This window comes from Oryctolagus cuniculus, chromosome 19 (assembly GCF_051225735.1).
Source record: "Oryctolagus cuniculus isolate XC-2025 breed Fujian yellow rabbit chromosome 19, ASM5122573v1, whole genome shotgun sequence".
Classification (NCBI taxonomy): Eukaryota; Metazoa; Chordata; class Mammalia; order Lagomorpha; family Leporidae; genus Oryctolagus; species Oryctolagus cuniculus.
In genome coordinates, this window is record NC_142885.1 from 61,151,657 (window position 1) to 61,168,028 (window position 16,372).

Consider the following 16,372-nt stretch of genomic DNA (forward strand, 5'->3'; position numbering starts at 1 on the left):
CCTGTACACACAGCAAAAGCCGCCTTCAAAATCAAGGCTGAAATAGCGGCATTCTGAGATCAATGAAACCTCAGAGAATATGTAACAACCAGGCCTGCTTTATGATAATGTGAAGGGGTAACCTTTCAGCCAAAGTGAAAAAAAAAATAAATCTGATGTACATGAAAAATAAGTAAATATAAAATACCATGTTTCCATTTTCTCAGCATTTTCTTGAAAGACTGAGTAAAACCCAACAGCATTGTAAAGTGGGGTTTAAAATGTATGTAGGAGTAAAATTATAAACACCAGTGCAGAAGGCACAGGTGTTCTGGGTACTGAAATCTACAGTTACTACCCCTGGGAGATGTGATGCACGACGTGTGAAGAAGGAGCTAGGGAGAGGTAGGTGAGGAACAGCCCAGTGTGATGTGAAAATAGGGGGAAAGAAGCAGAAAATAGGAATTATCAGGTATGAAATATGAAAAAGTACATCAGTGTACATAAATGGTAATAATTTGGTAAGGAATATAATAGACTAGAATAACCACAAAACACTTGGATGAGGTATAATTAAGAAGTTACTGGAGCCGGCGCTGCGGCTCACTAGGCTAATCCTCCGCCTTGCGGCGCCGGCACACCAGGTTCTAGTCCCGGTCGGGGCACCGGATTCTGCCCCAGTTGCCCCTCTTTCAGGCCAGCTCTCTGCTGTGGCCAGGGAGTGCAGTGGAGGATGGCCCAAGTACTTGGGCCCTGCACCCCATGGGAGACTAGGATAAGTACCTGGCTCCTGCCATCGGATCAGCGCGGTGCGCCAGCCGCAGCACACCGGCTGCGGTGGCCATTGGAGGGTGAACCAATGGCAAAAGGAAGACCTTTCTCTCTGTCTCTCTCTCTCTCTCACTGTCCACTCTGCCTGTCAAAAAAAAAAAAAAAAAAAAAGAAGTTACTGGAAAATATAATAGATTACTAAAGGACGTTAGAATAACTCCAGAGAAAGAAACAGGATTGGAGCTCGCTAAAGCAATTGAGATTGGGCTGACTGTATCCCACCTCAGAGGGTCCGAGTTCGAAATCCAGCTCCATGTCTGATTTCAGCTTCCTACTGATGCACATCTTGGGAGGCAGTGGATGATGGCCCAAGTATTTGGGTCCCTGCCACCATGTAGGAGTCCCTGGCTGAGTTCCAGACTCCTAGTGTTGGTCTGGCACAGCACCGGCTGTTGCAGCATTGAGGTAGCAAACTTGTAGATGGAAGATATCTCTAACTCTCTTTTTCTCTCTGCTTTCAAACAAGATAAATAAATAATTTTAAAAGAAAAATAAAGGATAAAACAAAAATAAAAACCAGAGCAACTAAAATAGAAATTAAAAACGAGAAAAAAACAAAGATAGTAGACTTAAGTAAAATCAAATCAACTATTCCATTAAATATAAATGAACTACACTAAAATTAAAAGGCAAAAGTTGCCAAACTGAGCTGAAAAGCAAAACCCCACTACATGCTCAGAAAGGAGAATTTTTTAAAAATATAAGTACATAGAATAATTGAAATAAAAACAACTTAAAAAGGTACGCTAGGCAAGCAGTAAGCACAAGACAGCAAAAAATCCCGTTAGTAAGAGCCATAAGGTACCATACAAATATCAGATTTTATGGCAAAAAGAGTTTTAAGCAGATAAAAAGAAACATTTGTAATAATAAAAAGACCAATTCATCAGAAATGTAACAAAACATTAAAATTAATGAGGCAAAACTCGATGGAAATAAGGAAAAATAAATCCAAAATGATAGTTTCAGTTGTTAATGACTCCCTCTCATCAACTCATAGAACAAGCTGAAAAAATTTAACAAGGATATAAAATCCAAAACAATACTATCAACCAGTGTGACCTGATTGCATCTAGGTAACACAGCCCCAAACTGCAGAAGACATGTTCTTTCCAAAGGCTTATGAAATATTTACCAAGGTGGAATCTATGTTGTGCACTAATGCTCAGTAAATGTATTTATTATGTCTCAAAAAATGATATTATTTGGTGTACCTAGTAGTTTTTGCCTCTTTCATAGTTTTACTTTATTTTTTTAACACACAGCACAAAACTGACCACCCTAATCACTCTCCAGTATACATTTCAGGTGCATCAAGTACATATTCAGGGCTGTATACCCAGCACCACCATCCATCTTCAGAACAAGTCCAACTTGTAAAACCAAAACTCTGTTTTTGTTAAAAAATATGGAGCAACAAACTCCCTAACCTACCCTTACCATAACTCTGGAAATCAACAGTTTGCAGTCTGTGTCTGTGAATTCTACTTTTTTTTTTTTTTTAATAAAAAAGCTTTATTTTTTTATTTGAAAGAGTTACAGAGACAGAGAGAGAAAGGCAAAGATACACAGAGAGAGATCGATTTTCCATCCACTGTTCACTTCCCAAACTGCAGCAATGGCCAGGTCTCGGCCAGGCAGAAGCTTCATCTGGATCTCCCAAGTGGGCGACAGGGACCCAAGCACTTGGTCCATCTTCTACTGTTTTCCCAGGCCATTAGCAGGGAGCTGGAACCAAAGTGGGGCAGCTGGGACTTGAACTGGTGCCCATCTGGGATGCCAGCATCCCAGATGGCCACTTTACTGGTTATACCACAATGCCAGCCCTGTGAATTCTAGTTTAAGTATTTCATAAAACAGAAACATATTGCATTTGTTCATTTGTGATTATTTTTTCCCTTAGTAAAACGTCTTCAAGGCTCAACCTGTGAGGCAAGTGTCAGAAACTTCTTCTTTTTTAAGGTGGAGTGATGTTCCCTGGGATGCATTTTGCTTACCCATTCAACAGCTGATGAGCACTTGGGTTGCTCCTTCCTACCTTTGCCTGTTGTAAATGGCACTGCAGTCAGCTTGGTTGCACAGATATCAGTTTGAGTCCCTTTTATCAACACCTGGAGGTGCACATTCAGAAGCAGAATTGCAGAAACACACGGGAATTCTGGTGTTTTTTTTTTTTTTTTTGAGGAAATTTCACCCTGTTTTCTACAGTGGCTCCACCATTTTTCTTTCCCACAGATAGCACCCCAAATTTCCAGTTTCTCTGCATCCTTACCATTATTCGTTATTTCCTGTGCTTTCGTTTTCTGTGTTTTTTTTTTTCTTAAATTGTCATCCTAATTGGAAATTCACATTTCCCAAATGATTAATGTTGAGGTTCTTTCTATGTGTTTATCAGCCAATTGTCTTCTTAGAAGACAAATGTCTTCTTAGAAGAAAGACAATTTTAGTTCTTTGTCCATTTTTAATCTGGTTGGGATTTTTTGTTTGCTTTGTTTATCCAGAGGAGTTGTTTTTTGTATATTCTAGATAATAATTCCTGGTCAGATATATAACTTGAAAATATTTTCTTCCTTTCCATTGGTAGCTTTTTTACTTTGTTGGGCCCTTTGATACATACCAAGTTTTGTTTTTTTAATCTTGATGTAGCTCAATTTATCTAAGCTTTAATTTGTTGCCTTGTTTTTGATGTCACATCTAAGAAGTACAATATCAAGTACAATGTAATAGAGATTTTGCCCTATGGTCTTATAATTTTATCTCTTGTGTTTAGTTTTTCAATCCATTTTGCATTAATATCTACATGTATAATAAGAATAAAGCAAGGATCCAACTTTAGGGCTTCTAGCTGTCTACACTCAGTAAACTGTAGAAGACAAATTCCATAAGGTAAAATATTTTCATTACAACAGAATAACATAAGAAATAAATAAAAATAATAAATCTGGAAAATTCCCAAGATGTGTATAAAATAAATGACATACTTATAAATAGCACATGGGTCAAAGGGGTCTTGAGAAATTTTAAAATATTTTGAACTAAAAGAAAATGAAAACACAATTTATCAAATTTGTAGGATTCAGTGAAACTGTGTAGAGAGAAATTGAAAATGCACAGGAAAAGATGACCTGAAGTGAACAGACTAAGCTTGAACCTTAAAAAACTAGAAGAAAAAAGAATAATTTGAGCACAAAGTATGCAAATAAAAAGAAATAACAAAAATTGGAAAAGTCAATGAAATTGAAAATAGAAGCCACAAACCAAAATTTGGTTGGTAAAGCTAACCAAGAAAAAAAGAGTAACTACGAATTACCAATATCAGAAATGAAAGACTAGTCATCACTACTGATCATATGGGCACAGAAAGAAAAATAAAAATATACCACAAACAACTCTGTACCCATACATTTGATAACTTAGATGAACTGCATGAATTCCTTGAAACACTTCTACCAAAACAAGGACAATGGGTCATTTAAACAAGAGTATACATACTAAAGAAACTGAGTTAATAAAAACCTTCCAAAAATGAAAGCATGAGGTCCTAATGGTTTCACTGGTGATTTCTACACTTTCTTAAGTAGAATTCCAAAGTAGAATTTTAGGAGATCAGTACCACTCTAATCTAGTAAAGGTATGACAAGAAAAAACTAGCTAATCAACAGAAGTTTAGCAAATTGCATCTAACAATGTGTGAAAAGAATTATTCTTTCTTTAGGAAACTAGGTTTAAAAAAAACTAAGGAAACTGGAATAAATCATAGACTTCTGTTTAATGATATTGTATCAATACTGGATCACTAACAAATGATGTAACTATGACAAATGTACCATAAGATACAAGTAAGATGTTAACAACAGAGGGGCCAGTGTTGTAAACTGCAATATCTACATCTCATATCTGAGTACCTATTCTAGTCCCAAGCAGCTCTGCTCCCAAACCAGCTCCCTGCTAATACAGCTGGGAAAGCAGTAGATGATGGCCCAAGTGCTGGGGCTCCTTGCCACCTACATGGGAGACAATAGATGCATTTTCCTGGCTCCTAGTTTCAGCCTGGTCCATGCCCAGCTGTTTCAGCTAAGTAAGGAATGAAGCAGTGAGTGAAAGATCTCTCTCGCTCTCTCGCTCGCGCTCTCTCTCTCTCTCTCTCTCTCTGTGTGTGTGTGTGTCTCCCTCTCACTGTCACTCTTTCAAATAAATAAAATCATTTAAAAAAAGAAGAAATTGTGTGCAGGAATAATGGACTTCTTTGTACTATGTGTACAATACGTATATAGATTTCTTTTTAAATATTTTATTTTATTTGAGAGGTAGAGTTACAGACAGTGAGAGGGAGAGGCAGAGAGAAAGGTCTTCCTTCCGTTGGTTCACTCTCCAAATGGCGGCAACAGCTGGAACTGTGCCGATTCGAAGCCAGGAGCCAGGAGCTTCCTCTGGGTCTCCCATGCAGGTGCAGGGGCCCAAGGACTTGGGCCATCCTCCACTGCTCTCCCAGACCACAGCAGAGAGCTGGACTGGAAGAGGAGCAACCGGGACTAGAACCGGTACCCATATGGGATGCTGGCACCACAGGCGGAGGATTAACCTACTGCGCCATGGTGCCGACCCCAATATGTATATAAATTTAAAACCTCAAAAATAAGAACATTTATTTTAAAATGGAATTGTAAAGATATACAACTTATACAATAAAAGTCAGGGAAGCAAAACAGAGAAACAAAAAATAGGAAAAAATCCAACAGATAATTAAGTAGTAAATCCAGTTCAAAGTACATCAATTATGTAGACTACAAACAGACTAAACATAAAAATGTGAAAAGTATAAAGAAGTAAGAACACTATAAGTTGTATATCAGATGCATGCCTTTTTAAAGAGAATCATAGAAATGGAATGCATGGGTGAAAAATATATACTACAGTCACAGCACTAAGGGTTTTAGAAAGATTGTCACACTCGATCATTGCAGTAACCCTGTGAGATGGGGATTGCTTTTTCCTTTATTGCTCAATCTCACACAGCTGGTAGAGGGTAGAGCTGGACTCCACTCAGTGCTTGCTGAGCAGGAAGCTACTGCACTGAATACCTTGTCATCAGAGGGGAATTTAGACTTGATGGTGACAGATACCCTTGCTGCTGCAAATCACCATGGCCCCAACTCAACTTGGACACCACGGCCAGCATTCTCGGTCACCTTTCTAATGGATCTCGGGAATGTGTGCTTGCCAGGAGGATGATTGCTGAACTGTCAGCACTGGTTGGTGACTTTCTGCTACAGGAAATTAGCAAAGGCCTCCCTGAAACCTGTCTGATTTTACCAGAGGATGCCGCTCACTCACTGCTGATTGGTTTTCCCAGGTTCAAGCCAGCTCCAAGGACTCCCCAGCGTTCTGATTCCACCAGAGTCACAGGTCATGGAATCTTGGCCACCTGGCATCCTCAGGAGATTTCTCCTCCCTCCTTTCAGGGTCAACCAGCAGTGGTCTGGTTCCCCTCTGTCTTCCCGCATTATCTCTGCCTTGAGGAATTAACAACCTTGTTCACTGCACAGCTGCTGGAGGCTGGCATAACTAATTAAAATGTAAAATAAAACCACTTACCCACCTTTGCATCCAAAGCTATAAGAGTGAGTGACCTTTCTGAGGCATTTCAATTGATAAGCAAGGGAAAGAAAAGTTGTTTTTCAACAGTGCATTAGCAGTACATTTCCTAAGTGTATATATATATGGCATCAAACCATACAAGCTAGCATGAAAGCAGAACAATATTGTTGTGTACAGCACTTGGAAATTTACTCAGAGCAGCAAAATGGATTCATGTGGGGACTCTGAGAGCCAAGAGACCAGATTTAAAACACCGATAAATAAAAGTGACAATTTAGGATGATGACCAGTCCATCATTCCTTTTTATTAGGTGCCTCAGCAACTCTGGAATGGCTTGATAACTGACGGACAGAAACACATTCTTTATGTTTTGACTTTATGAGGCTTCCAGTGAGGAGTAAGCAAGCTAACGACTGTGTTAAAGATACTTGTCTGGCCAGATATCTTACTTTCAGCTTGGTGAAAAGACAGAAGAGGTTAAGTGACTTTCTCAAGGTCACACAGCAAACAATTCACACCTAAAAACAACACTGTGGAAGGCTCACTTTGAACACGGGTATTTTCTGCTTCAGCCAACTCCAAACTGATGCTCTGACTCATGGCCCTGGCAGGCTGTTGTATTTGCAAGTCCTTCCTGGTCTCAAAGACATGAGTAAACATGGATTTCAACAGTTCATGATGAACATAGAGATCCTTAATTTTCTGAGGATTGCCTCTGCTCTGAGCTTGGCTGGCATCCTCTTTATAGAAACCATCTTGTTGGCTGGCGCCACGGCTCACTAGGCTAATCCTCCGCCTTGCGGTGCTGGCACACCGGGTTCTAGTCCCAGTTGGGGCGCCGGATTCTGTCCCGGTTGCCCCTCTTCCAGGCCAGCTCTCTGCTGTGGCCCGGGAGTGCAGTGGAGGATGGCCCAAGTCCTTGGGCCCTGCACCCCATGGGAGACCAGGATAAGTACCTGGCTCCTGCCTTCGGATCAGCACGGTGTGCCGGTCGCAGTGCGCCAGCCGCGGTGGCCATTGGAGGGTGAACCAATGGCAAAGGAAGACCTCTCTCACTGTCCACTCTGCCTGTCAAAAAAAAAATTTTTTAAAAATAAAAGAAAAATAAACCATCTTGTTGAATTTTCATAACTATCAGGCACAGTTGGGATTCTCATTGAGCAGACTAAGGGCCTAAAAAAGTTAGCCCCTGACCACAGTCCCACAGTTGCTCAAGTGCAGACTAGAGATTTGGGAACACCTTCTTTAGGCCACATCACTGAAATGTCTCATCAGTGGCATGGGATCTTTTTCTGCATTTGTATGAAGGTTGCAGAACTGAAAACTGGGTCCTTAGCAAAACTTCTGTGAACTCTTGCTCCCATAGGGAGGTTCATATCTACCAATCTGACCAAAAAAACCAATACCCTCTCTACCAGCTTCCCTTACACCAGAAAAAAAAAAAAAACCAGTTTTATGCTGCCTGTAGACGCTAGGGGAGGGAGAGGTAGGGTACTCATCCCCCTTCCACATTCAAGCAGGAAAAGCAATGCCTTCTAACCAACCCTCTACCACCACTGCTTCCACCAACTTGCTATATTGTTTTTTAAACACTTTATTATGAAATTCACCCATTTCAGTTGTATTCTCCCCTGACGTTGGTAGCTTTACCAAGTGGTATAGCCTTGGTATAGCCACTGTGGTCCTGTAATTCAAGGCCTCTGAGTTGGTCTTGGCCAAGCTAGCCCCAGCATGAGCTGATGTTACAGCACTTCACATGGGCGTCTGACTTGGGGCATGCCCTGCCATCCAATGACTCTCAAAGTCCCTCCACCCATTTATTCATCTCAGAGCCCAAGGTCAGTGTCCAGTTCACTCATTCTCTTAACCCTCAGAACTCAAGAAAATGGGACCACTGGCTCTACTCCCGAATGAGGCTCTGGATTCAGCCTCTCTCTAGGAGGTGTGACTTTCAGTGGCTCAAAAGTGATTTCCTCTCCACAGGTGATTCCAAGATGCCAACCACCGTAATTCTAATTAGAGGCTTCCTTCGAGGTGTTCTGTCACTCCCTGTTGACTATTTATTGTACATTTGTCTTGATTAATAGGACAGGAAAAGCATGTCCAGTGACTACTCTGGCACAACCTACACAATTACCCCATCATGTAAGTATATTATTATACTTATTCTCAGACATTGATTTGCAGTAAGGTTAATTGGACAGGGTCATGCAGCTAATAATTATAGGCCCAGTATTTCAAACTCAAGTCTTCCTGATTCCAATGCCTGGGCACTTCCTACTACAGTCTGTTGGCTTCTCTCTGCCTTGTTTCTTTTCCAAGCAAGTGTTTCCACATTGCCTTTAAAACGCAATTTAATTGTAAATACATTCTTGCAAAGCTCATTCTCACTCCCTCGTTTTCTCTTTTTCTTCTTCATTCTCCTAAGAGAGAGAGTCATTAGGAAGGTACATTCTAAGTCTGCTTTGCCTTGTACAGAAGGCCATCTTCCAAAAATCTGATGGAGGTACACCGGAGAGCTGCAATGGTGTCCTCATCCCCTCCCTGTTGGTTCTGTAGAATCCTGTGGCTTTGAGCAACCCATCAGCCCAATGCTATAAAGTCCCACTCCTTGTCACAGCCAAGCTGCAGCCTACAGACCCTCTCCATCAGGGTACATGCAAATTAAAGGCAAGCTGTATTTTTCATCAAATAAACAGCTGGACTCTGTTGGAGTCTGGTGAGCAAGGCAGGGCATTGCTCCATTTAAGTCCTTATCAGAGCCCAGCAAACACGTCCTCCCAATGTGGCTGGTTTTAAATTTACTGTGGCAGGTAAAGTGATGATAATTGGACCAGCCTCTCAGGGTCTCGTCCCAATGCCCTTGCACAAAAGCTCACTTTTGGCAAATGTCAACATTGCTGCTGGGGGAGGGGAGGCACTTTCTAGAGGTCAAGTTTTTCCTAGTCTATGGTGATTGAGGGAGTACAGGCTTTGCTCCAGATTTTGGATCCAATCCCAGATTTCCTATTTACAAAGTGCATGGCCCTAGGCAAGTTAAAACAGCTTTCAGAGTCACAGATTCCCACTTATCTCTACAGTTTTGTTTCACCCACTGACTCATTTTTCTTTCCATTTTTTTTTGGCTCTTTTGTCTTTTCATATTCTTTTTAAAGTTTTTTTTTACTTTTATTTAGTAAATATAATTTCCAAAGTTATGGATTACAATGGCTTTTCCCCCCCATAACTTCCCACCCGCACCCCTCCCATCTCCCGCTCCCTCTCCCATTCCATTCACATCAAGATTCATTTTCAATTCTCTTTATATACAGAAGATCAATTTAGTATGTATTAAGTAGATTTCATCAGTTTGCACCCACACAGAACATAAAGTGTAAAATACTGTTTGAGTACTAGTTATAGCATTAATTCACATTAGACAACACATTAAGGACAGAGATCCCACATGAGGAGTAAGTATACAGTGACTCTTGTTGTTGACTTAACAACTTGACACTCTTGTTTATGGTGTCAGTAATCTCCCTAGGCTCTAGTCATGAGTTGCCAAGGCTATGGAAGCCTCTTGAGTTCACTGACTTCGATCTTATTTAGACAAGGTCATAGTCAAAGTGGAAGTTCTCTCCTCCCTTCAGAGAAAGGTACCTCCTTCTTTGATGGCCCATTCTTTCTACTGGGATCTCACTTGCAGAGATCTTTCATTTAGGTCCTCTGTTTTTTGTTTTGTTTTGTTTTGTTTTTTTGGCCAGAGTGTCTTGGCTTTCCATGCCTAAAATACTCTCATGGGCTCTTCAGCCAGATCCGAATGCCTTAAGGGCTGATTCTGAGGCCAGAGTTCTGTTTAGGAATCTGCCATTCTATGAGTCTGCTGTGTATCCCACTTCCCATGTTGGATCGTTCTCTCCCTTTTTTATTCTATCAGTTAGTATTTGCAGAAACTAGTCTTGTTTGTGTGATCCCTTTGACTCTTAGTCCTATCAGTGTGATCAATTGTGAACAGAAATTGATCACTTGGACTAGTGAGATGGCATTGGTACATGCAATCTTGATGGGATTGTATTGGAATCCCCTGGCATGTTTCTAACTCCACCATTTGGGGCAAGTCCGATTGAGCATGTCCCAAACTGAACATCTCCTCCCTCTCTTATTCCCACTCTAATATTTAACAGGGATCACTTTTTAGTTAAATTTCAACACTTAAGAATAATTGTGTGTTAATTACAGAGTTCAACCAATAGTATTAACTAGAACAAAAAAATAATAAAAGGAATAAAGTATTAAATTGTACATCAACAGTCAGGACAAGGGCTGATCAAGTCACTGTTTCTCATAGTGTCCCTTTCACTTCAACAGGTTTCCTTTTTAGTGGTTGGTTAGTTGTCACCGATCAGGGAGAACATATGATATTTGTCCCTTTGGGACTGGCTCATTTTGCTCAGCATGATGTGTTCCAGATTCCTCCATTTTGTTGCAAATGACTGGATTTCATTGTTTTTGACTGCTGTATAGTATTCTATAGAGTACATGTCCCATAATTTCTTTATCCAGTCTACTGTTGCTGGGCATTTGGGTTGATTCCAGGTCTTAGCTATTGTGAATTGAGCTGCAATATAACCCTACCATAAAACCCAGCCCTCCCACTCCTTGGAATTTACCCAAAGGAAATTAAATTGGCAAACAAAAAAGCTGTCTGCACCTTAATGTTTATTGCAGCTCATTTTTCTTTTCGTTATCCACATTATTCCAATGTTTCCCTCCAGGATCTTGGCATATTCTGCCCACCACACTCACAGAACATTATCGCTGAAAGAGGCCAGTTTTGCTTACCTCACTCATTTTATAGACAAGAAACATGAGGTACAGGGAGAGGAAGTGACTTTTCCAAGACCACACAGGAAATGAGTGACAGAAGAACATTCTTCGCAGAGGCTCACTATTAAGAAAAGCAACAGAGCAGAGGAAGGCAGGGAGTAGAGGAAGCGTAAACAGCCCCATCTTAGGAGAAACACTTTCTGTTTATGACCAACAGGAGTCTCAGCATCACTGGATTCCTCCCTGTATCTGCCCCAGAGGGTACTGCTTTGCCCATTTTACACAGGTGGAAAGTAAAACACAGAAATTGAGTGGCACTTCTGAGGTACACAGCTGTTAACTGAGCTGTGATTTAATCCCAGCTCTCTGCCTTCAAAGCCGTGCTACACCACCTCAAAAGATGCGAATCTCAGCTGGCGCCGTGGCTCACTAGGCTAATCCTCCGCCTTGCGGTGCCAGCACACCGGGTTCTAGTCCTGGTTGGGCGCCGGATTCTGTCCTGGTTGCCCCTCTTCCAGGCCAGCTCTCTGCTGTGGCCAGGGAGTGCAGTGGAGGATGGCCCATGTACTTGGGCCCTGCACCCCATGGGAGACCAGGAGAAGCACCTGGCTCCTGTCATTGGATCAGTGCGATGCGCCGGCCGTGGCGGCCATTGGAGGGTGAACCAACAGCAAAGGACAACCTTTCTCTCTGTCTCTCTCTCTCTCACTGTCCACTCTGCCTGTATATAAAAAAAAAGATGCAAATCTGTTGTAGAAGCCATGCCATGCTTTGCTTTCAAACACACACAACACTTTCCTCTCTCAAGGATTAGCTCAAACTCACCACCTCCTGAAAACCTCTGATTCCCCTTCCTAATGGGCCCACCTATGTTCTCTACATCATGGTATTTTGTGGGTATGGAGATCCCCTAACACCATGGTGTAGTTTGAACTGGATCTCTTCACAATTTGTCCATCGCTTGTTATTGAGAATGGGGACTTCATATTAACCTCTAAACTTGCTTATTACAGGTACATAAAAGCTTTGCTTATAACAGTAAGATACACGCAGCTACAACCCGCATCCTGCAGCCAGTTGGGCACGTTATGAGTACTCAGCAGATACCTGCTGAATGTGTCAAAATTAGTGACGGTTATTTTCTCCAACAATGGCTATTCCAGTTACATGTCGATGCTTTCTTAATGAAAAGATCTGCAAGATTGATAAGGAGTCATATGAGTTCAATAGAAAAGATGTATCACAAGGAATGGTACCCATGTTGACAATGAGGATCAAAACAAGGCCAGGGACACAACAGAGGGAAGCACTTTCATTTTTTCCTATACGTGAAGAACAGCAGGTGCTGCCAAGAATGTTCCGTGGCACTGAGTTTCTCTAGGAGAGAATCTTTCATTGGGTAGAAGGCAGGGCTAATTCATTTTAGTATCCCACACAGCTCCCTGGACCAACTGTAGCTTTCAGTGTCCAACACAAAAACACCCATGGAATTCCGGTCTTTGGATTGGAGTGCTTCAGGAGAGAAAGTGCAGGATGGGTGCGGGGGCGGGTGAATGGGTCCTGTAATCCCAGCTCTTCCCATGGATTTGTGCAGCAGCTGCACTCAGCTGTCCTACCCTGAGCCTCAAGTCCTTCAGATTATTTGCTCTCTGCAAATTCTTTTAGGGAGGAATCCTTTGACCACAAGAATCCTTAGAGTCTCAGGAACGTTTATCTCAACAGACGAGTGCCAGGAACTAAATCAAGAAAGACTTGAGAAGTAAGAAAAGAAGCCCTTCGGTAATGAACCAAATACCATGCCCAGTTCTCACAACCATCTTGCAGGGTGCCATTAGTTCAGTTTTTCAGACACGCAAGCAGCATTCCCTGGAACGCACAACACACAGAGCAGAGAACAAACCCAGGTTGGTGTGACTCATCAGTAATGGCTTGTCATCATCCAGCAAGTGGATCATATCATATACTTACCCACTTCCTCTTCTGGTTATACATTTAGATTATATTTCTCTTTTCACCACTTTCAATGACACTACAATGAAGTTTTTAATACAAAAAAAAAAAAAACTTTGGCTGTATTTAGGATTGCAGCCTTGGAGGTAGAATTGTTGAATTAAGAAGCATGGCTATTTTTAAGGCTCTTGATATACGTTGCCAAATCGCTTTCCAAAAGGGCTACACAAAAACTCACATTGCCTCCAACTACACATGTGAGTATCAATTTTACCACACCCATCCCCACCCCAACCAGTTTGAGTGTTCTCATTTTCTGGAAATGTTACACATTTGCTAGCTGGAAATAGTGTTGCCATTTCCATTTGCATTTCTTTGATTACTAGTAAGGTTGAACACTTTCCCATATGTTTGAAAAGCCATTTTGTTTCCTCTTTATGATTTTTATTTTTCCATCTATTTTAGCTTTCAGGATCTTAGTGATTTTCATAATGATTTTATAAGCTCTTTATGTTAAAAATACCAAGCTCTGGTTTGTCATCTTTGCTTAGAATATTGTCCCATTTTGCTTCCCTTCAACAGTTTTTAAGCCAAATCCCCCTTTAAAAAAATACAATTAAACACATCAATCTTATTTTGTGATGTTAACTAACCAAAGTCCTCTGTTTCAACAACTTGACCAGTGTTCCATTTTATTTTGTTCTGATGTTTGTTTTTATGAAGAATGTTAAGTGCTGCACACTGGAATTTTATTTTTTCTTTGCTCAGTATTGAATCTGATGTGGGAATCAACCTGAGTTTTTGCCAAATTGCCAACCAACACTGGCCCAGCAGTTCCTGCTGCATAATCCCTCTCCTTGCCCGTGACTTATTATTGTATATTAAGGTCTTGCTCCTGGGAGAGGCCATTTCTCGTACTCCTCTCCTTGAGCTGTGTCAGGGCCCCTGCAAATGTCACTTCTTCCTCTTTGTTCCACTCACCACCACCAACTCAGTTCCTACCCTGAGCTGCGTCTCCAGAGTTTCCCTTGGACATCAAACCAGAATTTTCCTTCTTGCAAGATTTTTCTCCACTTGCAATTTCAAGACTGGACCTCCGTGAGCAATTTCAGTTGGGAAATAGAGCAACAGCCAGTGCCTGTGGGTTGGCTGCCTGTTTCTTTGAACCTGCTAGTATTATCACTATGAAACCTATCTCTGTCCAGCCTGGACAAGCCTCAAGGTGGGAACCATCTGTGCAGGGTTCCAGAGAAGCACTGCATGCTCTAAGAACTACAGAGACCTTATCTTAATCCAAGATTGGGGAAGCAGCTCATTTCTTCATATAAAGTAACTGAATCTCTACCTTCCCAAGGAAGGAAATCAATAAATAGTATCTTGGAAAGAGTAATTAAGAAGAGGTAACACAGAGCTAACTTTCTAGAAGGAAGAGCTAACCATTGAAAGTCCTTGCCTTTGGAGATGGACCCAATACAGCAGGGTTGAGGAGAGGCAGGAAGAGGACTCTGGCTTTTGCTTATAAAGCTGAGTGATAACCTTTATGTGTGCACAAGTGCTTTGATACAATAAGTAACATATCTTAAGAATTCTCCACCAGCATAACAATGCAAAAACAAACTAAAATACACACTTACTGTCTTCATCTGATGTCTGTTGAGCAGAACTGGGTCTTCCTTTTTCTAATCCCACATCTTAAGAACAGAAACTCTATTTGTCCAAGGCTGTAAATAGAAATGATTTAGAATTTAGAAGGTGGATCCCAACATGAATTGATGCCCAAAATTGATGCTCTCCAAATGTTGGCACATTATTCTTTTAAAACAAAACCCTCCAAAGATGCTTTATCTTCTCCCTCTTTCTCTACAAAAGGGGTCATTTCTGTCTCTGATACTCAATTCTCCACCCTAGGAGAGAAGGGGCAGTGTCTTATCAGAGTCATTATTCTCAGCATTGATCAAACAGTTCAATGCTTGTATAGACTTGATGAGCACTTGTTAAGGGAGTGAATGAGAGAAGAGGAGAGGAGTGAAAGGAAGACAAGATTGCTCTTCCGCAGACATTAGCGACTGAGTTCCCTCTTTCAGAAGATAAGGGTTTTGTCCTCTCACACGGGGGGCTAATTCTTTCCCCACTCTTTGATTTAGATGAGGGTTTTGTGTCAACTCTACTTCTATTATTACTCTAAACCAGGGCCCAGAACTAAAGAATTCAAAAAAGGATCTTCTGAAATATAATGCAAGGCTAGAAATAAGAGAGAGATATTCTGTGCAGTATAAAAAAGTATAGGAGAAACACCACATGAAGTTAGTCTTCACAGCACAAAATGTTTATTTGTTGATTTCTTTTGAGAGACACAGGGTAAAAAAGAGACAGATTCTACCCACTAGTTCATACGCCGAATGTTCCCAATGGGGCTGGGGCTGAACCAGACTAAAGCTATTGTAGCCAGGATCTGGGAACTCTACCTGGGTATCCCATTTAGGTGAGAGGAACCCAACCATTGGAGCCATCATCTGCTGCCTGCTTGAGTGCACATTAGCAGGAAGCTGGAGTCAAGTGCAGAGCCAGGACTCACCCCAGGCAATCCAAGATGGGATGCAGCCACGCCTACTTGGGTCTTGACTGCTGTGTCAAATACCTTCTCCCTGCACTACAAAAGGTCACTCCCCTGGTTTGCTCCATTCCCAAGATTTAAAACAAGCTCTCTCCTTCACCCTCCCCTACATCCTTGTGAAGGTAGATATCAGTGATGACAAATGACAGGCCCAAAGCAAGAGGGAGAGAGAATATAGAGATACTAAAGCCCAGAATTGTGTAAGTAGTTCTATCAGTACTTATAAAATTTTGAAGATCAATTTTTACTTTAAGAGGTGGAGGAAGGGCGGGCATTTGGCACAGCAGTTAAGATACCACTTGGGATACCCACATCCCATGTCTGAATGCCCAGATTTGAGCTCTGGCTTCTCTCCTGCTTCCTGCTAATGCACATTCTGGAAGGCAGGGATGGTGGTTCAGATACTTGAGCTCCTACTACCCATATGGGAGATCCAGATGGAGTTCCTGGATCCTAGCTCCTTGCCTCGGGCTGGTCCAACCCCAGCTGTTGAGGGCCTTTGGGAGTGAACTAGCAGACAAAAGACTCTCTGTCTCTGTATTCTCTCCCTCTCCCTCTCCCTCTCCCCTCCTTTCTCTTACCATCTCTCT

The 16,372-nt window shown here is 41.6% G+C and overlaps 1 protein-coding gene across 1 annotated transcript in view; it reads right to left on the bottom strand.

Moving 5' to 3' along the window:
* Positions 1-12,697: 12,697 nt before the first annotated feature.
* The window catches only part of SHISA9 (shisa family member 9), a 346,359-nt gene continuing 342,684 nt past the window's right edge, over positions 12,698-16,372 (bottom strand). Inside the window, exon 5 of the mRNA XM_051847822.3 lies at positions 12,698-14,889. Coding sequence (XP_051703782.3) covers positions 14,808-14,889 — 82 coding nt within the window. The 3' untranslated portion in view covers positions 12,698-14,807. The remainder of the gene's footprint in view (positions 14,890-16,372) is intronic.